The 18344-nt window shown below is 37.8% G+C and overlaps 1 protein-coding gene across 10 annotated transcripts; it reads right to left on the bottom strand.

Annotated features, from left to right (window-relative positions):
• Window positions 1–938: 938 nt before the first annotated feature.
• On the bottom strand, window positions 939–6334 carry LOC104234099 (uncharacterized). 10 transcript variants are annotated; one of them, XM_070155368.1, is made up of 11 exons: window positions 6225–6328; window positions 6027–6109; window positions 5713–5755; window positions 5580–5636; window positions 5129–5217; window positions 4225–4369; window positions 4040–4093; window positions 2881–2989; window positions 1942–1996; window positions 1693–1809; window positions 939–1335 (listed from the first exon to the last, which is right to left on the bottom strand). In XM_070155368.1, the coding sequence occupies exons 6-10, from the start codon at window positions 4296–4298 to the stop codon at window positions 1733–1735; spliced, it is 369 nt and encodes a 122-aa protein (XP_070011469.1). In that variant the 5' UTR covers window positions 4299–4369; window positions 5129–5217; window positions 5580–5636; window positions 5713–5755; window positions 6027–6109; window positions 6225–6328; the 3' UTR covers window positions 939–1335; window positions 1693–1732. The 10 variants fall into 10 exon arrangements, 7 of the variants coding, with proteins under 7 accessions (XP_070011469.1, XP_070011468.1, XP_070011472.1 ...); XM_070155367.1 differs by having other exon boundaries at window positions 5580–5631; XM_070155371.1 differs by having other exon boundaries at window positions 6050–6109.
• Window positions 6335–18344: the final 12010 nt, after the last annotated feature.

Genomic DNA, 18344 nt, shown 5'->3' with positions numbered 1-18344 from the left:
CATTCTTGTTTGTTAGGCTTACCTACCTTGACTTAAGAGAATTAGGACTCTATTGGTCTATTTGGTACTTGATTTTTGTGTGAGAATCGCATATAAGCAAGGTGACGAGCGTATATATGTTTTCATGGATTAAGCATACGGGTTGGGATATTTAGTTGTTATCTTCTATTACTTCATGCCTTCGTTTACTCCGTGTTACCACGTGTTAAATAATTTAGTTGTTACTTGCCCTTACCTATTAAATTCATGCATTTGTTAATTACATGCCTTAATTTGCTCTATATTTCCATGTACCCGTGCATTTATTATTTAACTGCCTCTACTTGACTTATGTTTTCGTATGTTGTTAGACATTCATTTTTATCTGCTTTGTGTTTTTATTTGTTTAATTCCCTTATTGCGCTTCATTGTGAAATACGCCATAATTGGATGTAGTTTCGTGCATACATAATATTATTATTTGGGATCAGGTTGCACATCACAACGGATATTGAAATTATTGTTTGGGATCGGAATGCACGTCGTAACAAATATTAATATTATTGTTTGGGATCGAATTGCATAACGTAAGGGATATTGATATTATTGTATAGCATCGAGTTTCATGCGAAGCACGGGCCCAACATGGAAAATTAGAATGGTAATACGCACAGAATGGTAATACACACGGGCCCAACATGGAAGGATCAATTTAGATTAGAATGGTAAAATATGTGCAGCAGCGAAACCAAAATTTCAACTTTAAAGATAAATTTTAAAACGACTATGAGTATTAATAATTAAATTAAACATTTAATATTAAGAGTACTTAATAAAAATTTAACACATTATATTGTTTGAGTTAAAGCGAAGCTAAGCCTCGAGCATGTAGCTATACGTACAGACATTATAGCACTAATGTTGACCAATGAGTTAAGGGGAGGTCATTTCACGCAGACTGAAAATCAATAGCATATATAACTATAAAAAACAACTAAATTACACTACTTGTTTTTTCAAGAGAATATGCACACTTGCTTGTAAGTTAAACACAAATCTCATCTACACCCATTTACATTGATACAGACTAAAGAACAACCATTTACGTTGAAACAAATTAAAAAACAATACTACGACATCTGGTTGGGGAATACTTAGTAATAACAATCTTCCCTCATGCTCGAGTTTTGAAATTTCATACAACAAAATAACGTGTTTATTCATAAGCCAGTAAAGGGGTGGTTGTTGCAATAATTCTGTGGCCTCACTATGATCCAAAGAACAGAACTTTCCAATTGCATACTGAAGCAAGTTTGATCTGGGAGGCAACTCCAGGTCTTCCCAATCTTCATCCTCCTGGAGAAGTAACAATCAACTACATCATTAATTAGGTTCAAATTTTAGTGATGAAAGAAGCTTTTAAGATATTTAAGTTCAAGATCATACCATGATGAAATGATGTACAAACCTAACGATGTATTTTTTTGGTTAGGAGTATAATAAAGATAGGTGTGACAACTGAAAAAGGGTAATAGACAAGCAACGGATTGACACTTTTTTCTATAATAATAAAGGAAGCAAGGTATGTTGTAGAAACTTCCTATTTTTTCTCAAAATACTTCAAATTTGGTGTAAAAGAAGAACAAGAAACCTTGTGTATCTTTTGGACAGATGCAAATGAATTAAACAATCGACAACATTAAACGGGCTCACAGTGTACTGGCTTCCTCAGCTTCTATTTCCAATTTTATTGTCACTTGTTCTGCATCTCTTCCTCCGGATGCAGCTTCAGTAGCCGAGCAATAATGAAGCATATCTGAATAGGTTTTGCTGCAAATTATCAAATTACTATTAAGTCGGCAAATATCACATCAAATGCAGCAAAAGTGGGTAGCTTGCTAAATTTTCACCACAACACATCACAAACCATTCTATACAGTCGAATCAGGTAATTAGCAATACCTTGCAGCCTTCCATCTCTTTTTTGGTCAACACCTTGCAGCCTTCCCTTAATTATCTATAAGAGGAAAGGGAGAACAAATTGAATAATTTGCCAACCTTTAAAAACTATAGAATAGAAAATTGGTTAAACTGGAGCACTATATCTATGTAGAAGTTATACAATAGTATGAATATGAAGCCACATATTATCACTCACATTATTTATTTGGAAATATGAAATTTGAGTAAGAACTTCATGAAACCTCATAGGTGATGAGCAAAATTAAATTTATCATAAGAAGTTACTTTGACGTCTTAGAACGGTAAGAATTCCAATCAAAATCAACATATAGGTAATAAAAGTAGATTCATCAAGAGAATCATGTTTAGAAGGTCAAAGAGTCAGTCTAATTAACTTGAAGGTCTGAGATTAATTCAAATTTTCCTTGCAACATCCTGTTTAAATTTTTACTTCTCTTCTAACTTGATTCCGAGTTCCACCAGATTTCCATCTCAAATAAAGCGAAAGTATTACAGAAAGAACCACGTTTGTAGATTTGGCAGTCATATATAGGATATATGACCTACATAATATAAGAGGAAACACCATGCCCTTAGACTACCAGCTTTACAGTGATCTTCAAACAATTTTCTTGTCTGATCCTTTAAAGTTCAGGCTAGCACACTCTGATTGACCCTGGTTCCTCTTTCTTCTTCATCTTTTTTTTTCTTTCGACACATATATGACATACCAAGGACATATCTCCAAGACTCCAACTACATAAAATTGAAACCATATTCAACTATAGTGAAACATCATCTGCTTGTTTATTTTAAGTCACTGCAGGTAACATATATTTCATATGTCATTCCACTAAAAGATTTCAGCTAGATGCATGCTTTGACAAAGCAAAAATATAATAAAGAAACATTTTCTCCCCTGAAGAGCACACACCTTACCAGCACCTTCTCCTTGTAATAAGGCTTGATGAGAAACCTCATGTCATAAGGCCCACTAAAAATTCCAAAGGCCAAAAAGGTCTTCCAATCATCGATAAGACTCTTATATCTTTCAGCCATGCAAGTACAATAAAGAAATAAACATATCAATAATTTGCTATTTTAGAAGGAATAAGAGCACTTAACAGTTAACACCGCATATCAATATCTTTATACTCCTAAAATCAAACAGTTCTAGCTTATGTGTGTAAGAATTAACCTAATAAAAACAACATAAGCCACAAACAATAAGGACCAAAAGGCAAGAAGTGTGAAGGCATAAGAAAAACATATAATATCAGACAACCGATGATGCAGGTCTATTTAACTATATCTTACAGATCTTTCAAACACAAAGAATTAGCTTAATACAATCTTCAAAATGCGCTTTGAGACTAATTTCACAACATTCTAATCAATATTCTTAAAGCAGAAAACTTTTGATATATGCATAAACGAAGGAACAGTTTTGAAAAGAGAAACGAAGAGAACTATTAACCTTTGTTTCAGTCAAATGGATTATATGAAAGCAAAGCCAAGAGGCGATAGTGGTATTCTTCTCGTTCCATCAGAAGAAGGTCCAGAAGGAAAAGACAACATTAGCGCATAAAACTATTCAGTAGCACGAACAGTCCTCGGAAACAATTGACTCAAAAAGCAGAATTTTCATCTCCGTGCACTAACAGAATAATATTAAAGAGAAAATCCAACAGAAATGTAAAAAATATATATATATATATATATATATATATATATATATTTCACCATTTCAACGACCAACAAAGTTAAAAAGTACCGTGGAAAGGCTAACATTCAGTTTCCGATTTGTTGCAATATTTTAAAATTTAAAGAGGAAAAATAAAATTAAATTTAATGATCCTAAAAGAGAAAGCACTTACATGCGCCTATGCATCTATTACCAAACATGCATGGGCAAACCATGATATTCATGTAGAAAATCCAGCACAAAATTATTGAAAAGAATAGGAAAATTAATATATACAAATCAAATTTATACTACCAATAAATATGTTTTAATAATATAAATAATGGATAGAAAACTCGCCAGAATTGAGAGCATACACCATAAACAAATTCCACTATAAATAGAGAAACTTACAAATAAGCCCAGAAAGGAGCAACGGAAGCATAGGAAAAACCTTGCAAAAACCAACTGACCAAAGGCATAAAAGAGGAGGCACACTAATGTTAGTAACAGAGACTACAGAGCAGCATACATTATAAATAAAGAAAAAAATGCACCAAAAGAAGTAACCCAATTCTTGCCAAATGAAAAAAGGATACCTAAGCAGCAAAAGATTTGTGAAGAGACTGACAATGGCAAAGAAATTTGCTAATCTAACTCCTTCCATTGACATAAACTCCGCTTTGTAACACTGAATCACTAATTTTGAGATTTAATTGTCAATATTTATCTGCTCCAAAATAGCTGCACAATAAGAATCCAACATCAGTGATCCCTCCATTATAAAATGCTTTTGTACCCTACATCAAGTCGTTTTAGGTTTACCTCCAAATAGATGATTCAAAGAAAAACTACTTTTTATGTTGAATGAGATTCAATATGGACTCTATGCAATTAAGCAAATAAACATAAATAAAACAGAATGAAATCCATGAGGACTTGTTTTCAAATAACACTTTATAGTTTTATAATGTAAAAGTTTGAATCCATGAAATAATTCCTGTAAGGCAAAGAGGCCATACAAAAGTTCCTGTAAGGCATGAGAGAACTTTTTTGGCCTCAAAATAAATTTAAGATTGGGTTCCTAACTTCATAACAACAACACAAACCCGGTGTGCTATTGTTGTGAAGTTAGGAATTCAGTCTGATAATTTAAATTTTGTAGCCTTTTCCTTATCATTTTTTTAAGCCTTACCTAGTACAATCCCTACCTTCCCACTATAAATATGTTCTCCAAAGATCTTAGCTAATGCGATCCCTCTTTAAGAAGTTGAAATTCTTTGATATAATGCCACTATGATGGTACCAGTTAAATATTTTAGTGTAGATTGCTTGCTCAAATATTTTTTGATCATCAAATCGAGTATATTGTGATGATGACAATTGACCTAAGTTCCAATCTTTTTCAAGTTACTTGTAATGTTATCCTTTGTTACACTCTTTAACTTTTAAAAGAAAAATAAACAAACTCCATAATCAACTCAAGTTCATCCAAAGTCATACCTTTCTTTCATGTGATGGGTAAGTCACAAGAATACCCAAGCTCTATCCTTCATTTTTTTCTTTTTTGGTTGCAACAGAACTTCATCGTCCTGGAAGTAAGCAACTTAATATGATAGACCAACCTCAAAGCAAAAAAGGGGAAAAACAAATTTGATTGCTATGAACGCACAGAAGAAATCCTGTCAGAGAAGTTGATAGTCTCACCTACTCAGGCTTTCCTCAAAACAAACCAACTTCAACAGGGAAAAGAGTAAATTGAGAGGCTACGCTATGTTCTTTTTCCATCTCAAGCAAGTTTATTTTTTTAGCTACAATTAGGTGAAATAGCTTATGATGTGAACTCACACATCAACAACCTTGAAAGCTATGAAAACATATTGAACTATTTTTTGAATGATTTTATATACAACTGTTATATATTTTAGGACAAATATAAATTAGACATCAATACCTGTTGGTGATGTCGAGCAAGTTCAAGTCTTTCTCCAATGAGGCTCTATGCACTATTCTTACAACAGATATTACATGTCTCTTAGTAGTTGTACCTAGAACGAAAGTAAAATAGACCCCAAGAAAATTACTACCAGCTCCGTAATCAGAAAAAGGGATCCACTGAATCTGGAGCACCTACAAAGAAATGAAAAGGCCACAAAACATGCATCAACATATATGAAAAATATTCAAAACATTCAAGGTTAAAAAGGAACATGAAGAAAATGTAGTCACATATAAAATTTATATTGATGAATCACTAAAAAATAGACTAAAGGGAAAGAAAACAGCACAAAGCAAGTGAAAAATAAGCAAATACACCAAAAAGATCAAAATACCTCAATAAGGAGCTACAACTTCTCCATTCAAGTTGCATAAATTAAAATAATGGAGACCAAAAATATACCTACAACAACTAAGAAAGCCGACCTTCGTCGATGAACAGATTTCTGTCACATTCTTATTTCGCCATCCATTTTTTGTCCAAAGCTGCAATAAAGAGAGAAAAATTACACAAATAACTCACCAGCAAAAGGAGAAGTCACATCCGAAACAAACAGAAAAATTGACAAATTCGTAAATTGAACACTCAAGTGATGCTTACCCACAAAAAACTTAAATCAACCAAGAAGTAGTGCAGAAAAAACTCACCCAGCGAACAGAAGAGAAAGGAGGAGATAATTTGAAAAAACAGAAAGAGGCGATACAACCTAGTGACAAAGAATAAGGCTTTGAATATGGTGCTCATGTTAAGATGTATGACACGTGCTCTACAGTCAAGTCCACGTGTGGTCTTCTGGAATAAAAGGTAATGAATTTAAAGTACAATTGTACCCCTAACTAAAGTCAGAATTGCAGAAATACCGTGTTCGTACATCCAAGTCTGGCTTCTAAATAATAGAAATATATATTTGTGGATCGGGTTGCACGCGGTAATAGAGAAGACATATTTGTCGCGCTCCCTTTTTTTCTCGTGGAATCGGGTTCATGACATTTTGGGTATGTGACAACTCATTCCTTTTGGGAATGGGGTTTGCATTTTTGAAGAGTCGACACCTAACGATTTTAAGGTGCGTTAGGGCACTTATAAGGTTCATCTACAACTATGTTTGATAACCAGAGATAGGGTAAGAGCTTGAAATTATCCTAAGGGGAAGGTGTTAGGCACCCCTTAGAATCCACTAGTGTGGTTCTCGGCCAGACAATTTTTTGTGAATTTGTGCAATTAGCAAATAGATAAGTAGGACTCAAATAATAGGGGATTTAAGTTTAAATGCACAAGCGTTTGAAAACAATTATTGAAAGGCAAAATTTTGAAAAGAGTTACAATGTAAAGCATGCTTATGAATGTAAAGGGGGGGGGGTGTCCTAGGTTTGTTTGTAATATGGATCACATCAATGCAATACCTGGTATGACACTCCTCAAAAGAGGGGCTACACATGGTATTAGCGCACCGGTCATCATATCGATATCTACCATTTCCCGCCCCGTAAAGGTAATTAAGCGAAGGTTGGTCTCGACTCTTATTGCATGTTGTTACACGTCCCTTCCTATCAGTCCCGGAGGAATTTAGGACTCTTATCATATAAGGAGGTTCTAGGCAGACCCTCAGGTTTAAAGGAAAAATACTAAGGCGACATACAAAACAAGTAAGACTGCATTTAAAGGAGGAAAACACATAAAACAAGCAGAAGGCTCAGATATGCCTCCATAAATAATGCACATAGACAGCATGACTCATACACAATTAAGGTCTGAATTCAAAATCCTAAAGCATGGTGTTTAAGTGATAACATCAGAACCGAATTTATTACATGACTCAGAAAAGAAGTCTAAATCACGTTCACCTGCTGTTTTAACAGTTGATAATTAAACAAAGGTAGTTCCAGTTTTATTTAAGTTATTAACTAAGGCTTTCCTAGGTGTAAAGCAATGTGCAGTAGTTATTCCGAGTTACTAAGACAGTTGGGGATTATTTTATTTACCTAAAACATGCAGTTTTAGTTGTAGAGATTGTTGCCAATTTTATTCAGAAAACAATGAAAATTATTACTTACTACCCTTTCATGAATCAGTAATTAACTAGGCGTTTTAAACAAAATGCAAAAAAGATCTTAGAACGTGATATCTAATATGCACATGCAAATGGCAGGGTTGTCGAAAAACAGAGTCCTTAAGACATGATTTCTAAATGTACACAAAAGTTGCAGAATTGTTGGAATACAACTTCATGAGTAACAACTTTTTATACCAATGTTATTATTGCCCTAGGAGCAGGATTTCTAAACGATAGACATAAAACATTGATTAATGAATGAGATGCTGAAGCAGGAAACATGAATCTTAAGAATATGATTTCTAATGCACGTATGAATCTTAAGCATGGTTTCTATTGCATAATTAGGAATATAACCCTGGTAACATGTTTTCTACCCTTTAACAACTATAGCATGCATATTTCCCCATACCTTTTCACTAGTCAACCCAATACTTGTTTAAAAATTATTACAGACCATGTGAAAGAATTACATGAGAAATGCAAAATAAGAAGTTACAATTATAGGAAGTCTCATTCTGACTTCCTCTCCAAGTTATGTAATAAAATACCTCAAATGCTAATATTGTTCCGTAGCCTTTCTCATATCTAGGTGCGTTAGAGTTCCCTAAGGACCTCAAAAGATCCCGGGCAGTGCTCACACTCAGATTGCATAACCAAATAGAGTGAGTGCAGTGTGGAAGGGCCAGCTCTTATGTCCAAGTTCATAGAGAGCTTTAGGGTCACAAGGCAAGGCTCACACAAAGGGGCAGAACCTAGTAGCCTAAGAGTGTATGTGAGAGTGCTTGACATAGATTTAAAGGTGTTGAGTTAGAAAACAGTTTTGAAAACAGCATGTTTGAAATAAGTTTGTAAAATAGCAGAAGAGTTGCTTAGTGAAAGCAACTTTTGAAAGGGAAAAGGGATAGGAGCAACAACACACACAGAACAAGTTCAGAGAGGAGTACATGCTTCAGCAGTTACAAACAGGGAAGTAGGGGCGGGGGACATAGAGGACCCAAATCAGAAACACATAATTAGTCAAGAATTAGGGTTAATCAAGTACATTAGGAGACATACTAGTTTAGGGACATAAACAGGAACAAGTAAACATGCTAATTACATTTTGAACAAAGGAGAGCAGAATTTTAAGCATGCTGAGTAAAGTAGTAAACGAGAAGTGCAATTTAACAGCATGAGACATTAAGTCAGTGTAAAAAGAGACAGGGATTGACAAACAAGGGAACACATAGAGTTGAGTTTCAGAATTTGAACTAGGAACATACCAGTTGAAGAAGCAAGGTGCAGAAAAAGGTAAAGCAATTAGGGTTCCACAGTCTAGCATTGGCTTTCAACCGGCTAGACAAAGCAGTAGCACAAGTAGTAGAGAAAGAAGAGAGAGTTTGAGTGTGTATGTGTGTGTTCTGAACTAATTGTTCGTGTGTTTAAAGAAGAGAGGGTAGAGTATTTATAGTTTTGAAAACAGACAGGAAAATAAGGTAACAAGCACTAACTTATCATAATTATAGAAATAATGCAAATTAGAATCAATTAAAGACCCGGACTCCCTTCAATTAAGGAGGCATAGTTCGAACGGGTATAAGTTGTATCAAATAAGGAAAAGAATTTCCTGTGAGACTGATTTTACCATAATAGGAATAGTAAAAGAATGTAGCATGTAACAAGGACCAAGTTCAGAATGGTTTCAACATAAGGAAAGTACACATTAATCAACAGCACATAAACAAGGCATAGTACGATTTGATTCTAAAAATTAGTTCAAAGAATCACGGATGAAATTGAAAATCACAGGGAATCAGTACTAACCAAGGAAAGTATCACAAAAGTAAGGAAGCAATTTCAAAAAATCAGTACAGAGTTACAAGGAAAATACAAAAATCAAAGTTGTAGGTTTAAGGAGATTACGTAGAATCGCCATAAATTATGTGAACAATTCGTAAAACAAATGGTCGGACCCATAAATGACAAGAGTTTGGACAAAATTAAAGAAACCTTAAGAATAAATCAAAACAGGAAGCACAAGAGCATATAGAACACACATAAAGCCCAGAATGCTCATGATAGTTATGCAAACACACCGCAAACAAATTCAAACTTCGAATTGAACCCAGAATTATTAGGGTTTCCTGAAAAAAATGAATCGAGCCAAAAGGAAAGACTCACGTAACGTTTAAACATGCTAAAAATCACAGTAACCAGAAAGAAATCGTTTTTGCAAAAGTGTTTTGAAACCCTAGTTTGAAAAATAAAGAAACTGTCTGAAATCGGAGAAATATTTGAGGAAAACAAGTGAAAACCTTAAGAAACCCATAGATCCATCACAGATCTAAAAAGATTGGAAGTTTATAACTAGGTTTTTTTAGAAAATAGCAAAGACGAAGAAAAAAGTCGGTTAAAACCCATGGGTACACCTAGATCGAAGACAGATCTAAAGAGAAGTAACAAGTCTCAAGAGCTAGGGTTTCAGAGAACCCAAAGAAAGATGAGAGAACATTAGATCGTTACCAATTTTAGCCAAAAAAGCCATGGATCTGACTCGAACGGCTATGGATGGCCTGAAAAAGACCATGGATAGAAGTTGAGCAAGGTCTGGACTAGATCTCTTCGAGATCTTTCCACGAAATCACAAAAACGGGCCACCAGGAGACGTATGAGACAAGTACACGTCTCAAACAGCCATGGAAGTCCATGGATTGAGTGAGGATCTAAGGGGATTAGGGTTAGTTTGGGTGGCAGTGGTTAGGGTTTGAGTTAGGTTTCAGAGAGAATTGGACAGGAAAAGGGATTCAAGGGTGGCGGGTTGGTAGGAAATGAATTAGGTTAGGGGGTTGTTTGGGTTTAATTATGGAAAGGGGAATGGGGACCATTGATCTGAATGTTCAACAGTCAATATCGGATGGGGTAGGTGGGGTTACGGGTTTGGGCTTGGGTCTGGTGGATTTTCAATTGGGTTGGGGTCCGGTTTTTAATTAAAATTGCGCTGGGAATTGAGTCTTGATTTGGCTATAATTGAAATACAAAAGGGGCTGTTATTTAAATAGCCAGTTTTTACTTTTTAATTTATAAAAGATAGTAAATAGTTTCTGAAAAATAAATTGAAAGTACTAATATGATTTATAATACCAAATTAACAATTTAAAAATACAGGATCCAATTTTATGCGTATAAAACAGAATTAAACCTCAAAAGGCTAATATTGTAATTATGTGCAATTTAGCTTTAAAAATACTAAATATAACTGTAAGAACATGTAAAAATTACTTTAGCCACATTTTGGCATAAATATAGAAATATCATGGATGAATTATCAAAACAATAATTTTAGAAATAATTATTGGAGATTTTGTGGATAAAAAGGAAGAAAATAAATCAATTTAAACTTTAAATTATGGGAAAAATAATAAAACACTTGGACATGTTTATATATATATATATATATATGCTATTTTGAAGTTATTTTGCATATTAAAAATATATAGAGAAAAATTGGGTATCAACAGCTGCCCCTCTTTACCCGGAAAGGATAAAAGAGTTGTCGGGTAAAGATATGATGGCCAATTTTGACCAAGCGAAACGGTTTGAAGAGGTTAGGCCGCACCCTAGCTTTTGAGTTGCCTATATATCCCTAGTTTTACAGGAATCAGGCCGTATGCAGTTCAGGATTCCTCTGCGGAGTATACCGATGTGGCAATTTCAAGAACAGACGCAACATCTAGGGCTGGGTGATGGTTTGCGGGAGTGGCTAGGTTTGATATGGCTGCAGGAAGTGGAGCGGAATTGCTCCTGCTGGGATAGTTGTTGCTCGCCGGTTTGCCTGCAATTAGAAACAATACAAGCGTATATTGTACATAAATTTAAACATGATGCAAATTTTCGTCGGACCATAAATGTTGTCTTTGGATGGTGAGGATGACGTCCTTAAACCATGATGTCCTAGTCCATGAAGTGTATGATAGGGGATTCACAAGCAATGAAATGATGTTCTCGGGCTTTGAGGATGGTGCCTCCGAACCATGACGCCTTTGAATAATGATATGCAAAAGATTGAAAGAGATCCTCAGGCCATGACATGGTATTCTCGGGCTATGAATATGGTGCCTCCGAACGATGACGCCTTTGGATGAGTTGGCGATATTTCCCATGAAAGATGCAGTAGTATGATGCGGATAAGACAGAGCTTAGTCTTGCAAATTGAAGGGCAGAGCTTAGCCCATAAGTGAAGTGAGATAAATAGTGCTTGGGATAGTGCTTAGTTTTGAAGAAAATTGGAGGTCGAGCTTAGCCTTGAAAGGCAGAAAAGTAGCCTTATGCAAAGATGTGAATGCAGGTGGAGGTAGAGCTTAACCTCGGAAGGCAGAATGGTAGCCTTATGCAATGCAGATGCAGATGGAGGTAGAGCTTAACCTCGAAAGGCAGAATGGTAGCCTTATGCAAATTGGAAGGCAGAATAGTAGCCTTATACAAGAATGCAGATGGAGACAACATTTAGTCTCGGAAGGCAGAATGGTAGCATTATGCAAATTGGAAGGCAAAATAGTAGCCATATGCAAGTTGGAAGGTGGAATGGTAGCCTTGTGCAAGAATGCAGATAGAGATAGCGTTTAGTCTCGGAAGGTAGAATGATAACCTTATACAAATTGGAAGGCACAATAGTAGCCTTATGCAAGTTGGAAGGCAGAATGGTAGCCTTATGTAATGCAGATGCAGATGGAGACTGCGTTTAGTCTCGGAAGGCAGAATGGTAGCCTTATGCAAATTGGAAGGCAGAATATTAGCCTTATGCAAGTTGGAAGGAAGAATGGTAGCCTTATGCAATGCATATGCAGATGGAGACAACATTTAGTCTCGGAAAGCAGAATGGTAGCTTCATGCAGATTGGAAGGCAGAATGGTAGCCTTATGAATTGTAGATGCAGATGGAGGTAGAGCTTAACCTCGGAAGGCAGAATGGTAGCCTTATGCAAGAAATAAGATAACGAATGACTGTAGAGTTTTCTTAGCTGATAGCAGATTGTGGCGTTGTGATTATTGGGAGCATTGTGACATATGGAACATCACTTGGTATGTGCTGATAGCAAATGTTGGTAAGTGCAACGATTCGGGGAGTCGTATTCTTGAACAATGTTTGTTCCATGGCGTACAGTGTGTTTACTGATTTTGCAATCCTAGTGCCTGCATCCAAAGAAAAATCGTGAGTTTTGTAAGGGGGAAGGTTAGTTCGTATCCCCGTTGGCTTTGCTTGACTTGTTCGGTTTTGATCTGGTGATATCGTCTATATCATTAGGATAGCGTGCTAAACAAAGCAGTTTCAATAATAAACACGCATGATTTTGTAAAAGTATGACATAAATGTATAGTTAAAAATAGCTTTTAGATGAACCGATGACTGTGACGTGGTTTAGGATATTGCAACCTCTCCTGCTACGGAATTTTGAGGGTCCTTCTAAAAATTCTGCCCCAGTTTGATGGGTTGACGTTTCTGACTCTTGCTTGTACGGCGATCGACTGAAATTATTTCGGAATTTTGAGGGTCCTCCTCAAAATTCTACCCCAGTTTCCAATTGTGGGGGGGAAATAAAATTTTATTGAATTTCCGACCAAACTTATAGGGCTGCCTACCTATCCCCTCTTAAATGGGAATCAGGTCTGGCGTAGTTCAATTTACATCATATAAGGAAGGCATAAGGATTACACATAGTAGCACTTGACTGCATCTGAATTGATCGGCTTTGGCCAAACTTCTCCGTCCATTTCTGCAAGTATGAGGGCTCCTCCTGTCAAAACCCGGTGAACCATGTATGGACCTTGCCAGTTGGGAGAGATCTTCCCTTTGGCTTCATCTTGATGCGGAAAAATTTTCTTTAACACCAGCTGCCCCAGTGTGAACTGTCTTGGCTTGACTCTTTTATTGAAGGCTCTGGACATTCTGTTCTGATAGAGTTGACCATGGCAAACTGCATTCATTCTCTTTCTGTCTATAAGGGCTAGTTGCTCATAACGACTTTTTACCCACTCTGCGTCGTCGAGCTCAGCTTCATGTATGATCCTTAGGGAAGGAATTTCTACCTCAGCGGGAATGATAACCTCTGTAACATGAAACAGCATATACGGGGTTGCCCCGGTTGATGTGCGGACTGTGGTGCGATACCCCAGTAGAGCAAATGATAACTTCTCGTGCCACTGTTTATGCTTCTCTATCATTTTCCTTAATATCTTCTTGATATTCTTGTTGGCGGCTTCTACAGCTCCATTCATCTAAGGCCTATAGGCCGTGGAATTCTTGTGTCTGATCTGAAAAGTTTCACACATAGCTTTCATCAAGTCGCTATTGAGGTTGGAGCTGTTATCAGTACTGATTGACTCTAGAATCCCGAATCGACAAACAATGCGGTCGCGGACAAAGTCTGCCACGACTTTCTTAGTTACTGCTTTGTAAGATGCTGCCTCAACCCATTTGGTGAAATAGTCGATGGCTACTAGGATAAACCTGTGTCCATTGGAAGCGACAGACACGATTGGTCAAATAACGTCCATTCTCCAGGCGGTGAATGGCCACAGTGAGCTTGTTGTGTTGAGCTCGCTCAGAGGTACCTTTATCATGTCTGCATGAATTTGACAACGATGGCATTTTCGGACATACTGGATGCATTTTGTTTCCATTGTCATCCAAAAGTAACTAGCCCGGAGTATCTTCTTTGCTAAGACAAAACTGTTCATATGTGGACCGCAGGTCCCCGCATGAATTTCCTCTAGCAGCTTGGATGCTTCTTTTGTGACGACACATCGTAATAGTCCCAAATCAAGAATCCTCCTATATAGGATTCCTCTGCTGTGAAAGAAGTTGCTGGAAAATCTCCGAAGTGTGCATTTCTGAGTAGGATTTGCAAGCTCCGGGTACTCTCCTTTAGTCAAATATTCCTTGATATCATGAAACCAAGGCTTTTCGTCTGCTTCCTCTTCAACATGGGCACAGTAAGCTGGCTGATTATAGATTTTTACCGGAATGGGATCAATGAAGTTCTTGTCTGGATGTTGTATCATAGATGATAGGGTAGCCAATGCATCGGCGAACTCATTCTGGATTTTGGGAACATGCTGGAATTCCGTCTTTGTGAACCTCTTTCTCAATTCCTGTACGTGATGCAGATACGGAAGTATCTTGGAGTTCTTGGTTGCCCATTCTTCTCGTACCTGATGTATAAGTAAGTCAGAATCTCCAATCACTAGGAGCTCTTGAACGTTCATGTCAATGGCGATTTTGAGTCCTAAGATGCAGGCTTCATACTCGGCCATATTGTTGGTGCAGGGGAACTTGAGTTTGGCAGACACCGGATAATGCTGACCGGTTTCTGATATTAGGACTGCTCCTATGCCAACTCCTCTGAAGTTTGCTGCTCCATAGAAGAACATTATCCAACCGTCCTAGGATTCTGCAATATCTTCTCCTATGAATGATACCTCTTCATTAGGAAAATATGTTTTCAGGGGTTTGTATCCTCCATCCACGGGGTTTTCAGCAAGGTGGTCTGCCAGTGCCTATCCCTTGACCGCTTTCTATGTTACGTAAACAATGTCGAACTCACTCAACAGGATTTGCCACTTGGCTAGCTTGCCGGTGGGCATGGGCTTCTGAAAGATGTACTTCAAAGGATCCATCCTTGATATGAGATATATAATATAGGCACAGAAGTAATATATCAGCTTCTGAGCTAGCCAAGTCAAATCACAACAGGTGCATTCCAATAGAGAATACCAGGCCTCATACGAGGTGAACTTCTTACTGAGATAGTAAATGGCCTGCTCCTTCCTCCCCGTTTCGTCGTGCTACCCCAGAACGCAACCGAAAGCTCCATCCAACACTGCAAGGTAGAAATAAGGGTCTACCTGGCTCGGGCGAGACTAAGATTGGTAGTGTTGACAGGTATTCCTTGATTTTGTCGAAGGCCTTCTGACAGTCATTAGTCCATTTGGTAGTGGTGTCCTTCTTCAACATTTTAAAGATTGGCTCACAAATAACTGTAGACTGTGCTATGAATCGGCTGATGTAGTTAAGCCTTCCCAAGAAACTCATCACATCCTTCTTGTTCTTTGGCGGTGGTAGTTCTTGAATGGCTTTGACTTTTGATGGATCTAATTCTATTCCTCGGTAGCTCACAATAAACCCAAGAAATTTCCCAGCAGGAACCCCAAATGCGCACTTTGCGGGGTTTAGTTTTAGGTTATATCTCCGCAATCTATTGAAGAAATTCCTCAGATCTTCCATGGGGTCGGTGGCCTTCTTGGATTTGATAATAACATCATCCACGTATACCTCTATATCCTTATGTATCATATCATAAAAGATGGTAGTCATAGCCCTTATGTAGGTGGCCCTGCATTCTTCAGGCCGAATGACATCATCTTGTAACAGTACATTCCCCATGGCATAATGAAAGCCGTTTTCTCAGCATCTTCGTCATCCATCCAGATTTGATGATAACCAGCGAAGCAATCTACAAATGACTGTAACTCATGCTTGGCGCAATTGTCAATCAAGATGTGTATATTTTGCAAAGGGAAGTTGTCTTTCGGACTGGCCCGATTGAGATCCCGGTAGTCGACACAGACTCTGACCTTCCCGTCCTTCTTTGGCACTGACACAATGTTGGCTAACCATGTCGGGGATTCTACTACCCTGAGAACCTTAGCTTTGACCTGCTTGGTGACTTCTTCCTTGATTTTCAGACTCATATCAGGCTTGACTTTTTTGAGCTTTTGCTTTACCGATGGACACATTGGATCGGTTGGCAATTTGTGAGCCACAATAGACGTACTCAGACCAGTCATATCATCATACGACTAGACGAATATGTCCTCATACTCCTTTAGAAATTCTGCGTATTCTTTCTTCTCTGATGGCGATAGGTGAACACTGATCCGTGTTTCCTTGACGTTTTCTGCATCTCCCAAATTGACAATCTCGGTCTCATCCAGGTTGGACTTAGGTCTGTTCTCAAAGTTCTCAACTTCTTTGACAATCTCATCAGTTATGTCATCTTCCTCTGAATCAATGTCCGTTTTTTGTGTTGTCTCGTTGCATGTCACAGTCATTGGTTCATCAATATAAGTAATAGTAATGCTGTATTGGTAAAGTAAGGAGAGAAAACGATAGCAATAAATATCAATTCATAAGAAAAATCAAACATGCTTTTGATAAATTGAATAACCGTTTTGAACATCGAAGATCTTATTGCGGGAATTGAAAAATACGAGAAGAAAATCATTTAATAAAAACAATGAATGATGCTTGTTTTAGCCTTGCTACCCCGAGGCTCGTCGGGCTTTAGTTGTCCTGATGGTCCAATTATTGAGATATTCCCCTCTGCTCATAGCCTGTATGTAAGGGCTTTCCTCCCCCTCCTCCTCGAGAATAACACAATAGTCCATATCATTGTCCTCTAGAAAGAAGTTCTTCACTGCTGCAAGTGCTTCTTCTTTATCTAACCCATAATGTCGGTATGTTGGAAGGTCTGCTCCAGATGCGGTATCGGCTGCTCCAGTTTGTAGAAATGACCGCGCCATGGTGGCGACTAGTTGTTGAATTCTTTCCAGGTGTATTCATATCCCAAACCAAAAGTAGTGCCATGTTTCTTGAGTTTTATGGGTTTAGAGATTCCTTGGAGGTTCTTGTCGAGCCCTTTGCCAGGTTCGTACCCACTCCAACTTAGTATACTCTCGATTTTTCTAACCCACCATTTGTCTTTGTCGATAGCATTGACCCACTCAATGTGACGGTAAGTTTCTCCACCCATCTTCCTTCTTCCTTCGATTGCCGGAATGGTCTGGCGACTGTATATGGGGTTGCTACCATCGCCGTAAATGATCACCTCCTGGTGATTCCATTCGAACTTTACTGCCTGATGCAGCGTTGATGCTACGGCCCCAGCGACATGAATCCACAGATGTCCTAGCAGCAAGTTGTAAGATGTTGGTACATCTATAACCTGGAAATCGACCTCGAACTAGGTTGGTCCCATCTACAAGCATAGAATAATCTCACAAATGGTGGACCTCTAAGAACCATCGAAGGCTTTCACATTGATTGCTCTATCCTTTATCTCATGCATCCCTTTACCTAACTTCTTGAGTGTTACTAGCGGACAAATGTTAACACTGGAACCTCCATTGATCAGGATTCTGGTGATGAAATAATCTTCGCATTGCATAGTGATGTGCAGTGCTTTATTATGCCCCAACCCTTCAGGTGGCAGCTCGTCTTCATGAAAGGTGATCTTATGGCTTTCCAGCACTTATGCTACCATGTTAGCCATTTCCCCGCCAGTGATGTTACTTGGTACGTATGCTTCACTTAGCACCTTTAACAGAGCATTCTTATGTGCCTCAGAATTTTGTAGCAAAGAGAGAATAGATATATGTGCTGGCGTCTTGTTTAACTGGTCAATGACCGAATATTCCTTGGCATGTATCTTCCTCCAAATGTCATCTAGACTTATTTCAATGAGGGGCAGACGATTGGAGGCCTGCTTGCTTGATTCGGCTAGATGTTCAGGGGTATGGACTCTACCAGTTCTTGTCATACCCTGTGCTGCGATAGTTTCTTCAATCCTGACCTTGCCTTTCCTTCTCGCCTCGGCTTTATAGTCCCAAGGTACAACCTTTGTATAGAAT

The sequence above is a fragment of the Nicotiana sylvestris genome, chromosome 8 (assembly GCF_000393655.2).
Source record: "Nicotiana sylvestris chromosome 8, ASM39365v2, whole genome shotgun sequence".
NCBI lineage: Eukaryota > Viridiplantae > Streptophyta > Magnoliopsida > Solanales > Solanaceae > Nicotiana > Nicotiana sylvestris.
The sequence above is the reverse complement of the archived record's forward strand: the minus strand, read 5'-3'. Positions and strand labels throughout refer to the sequence as shown.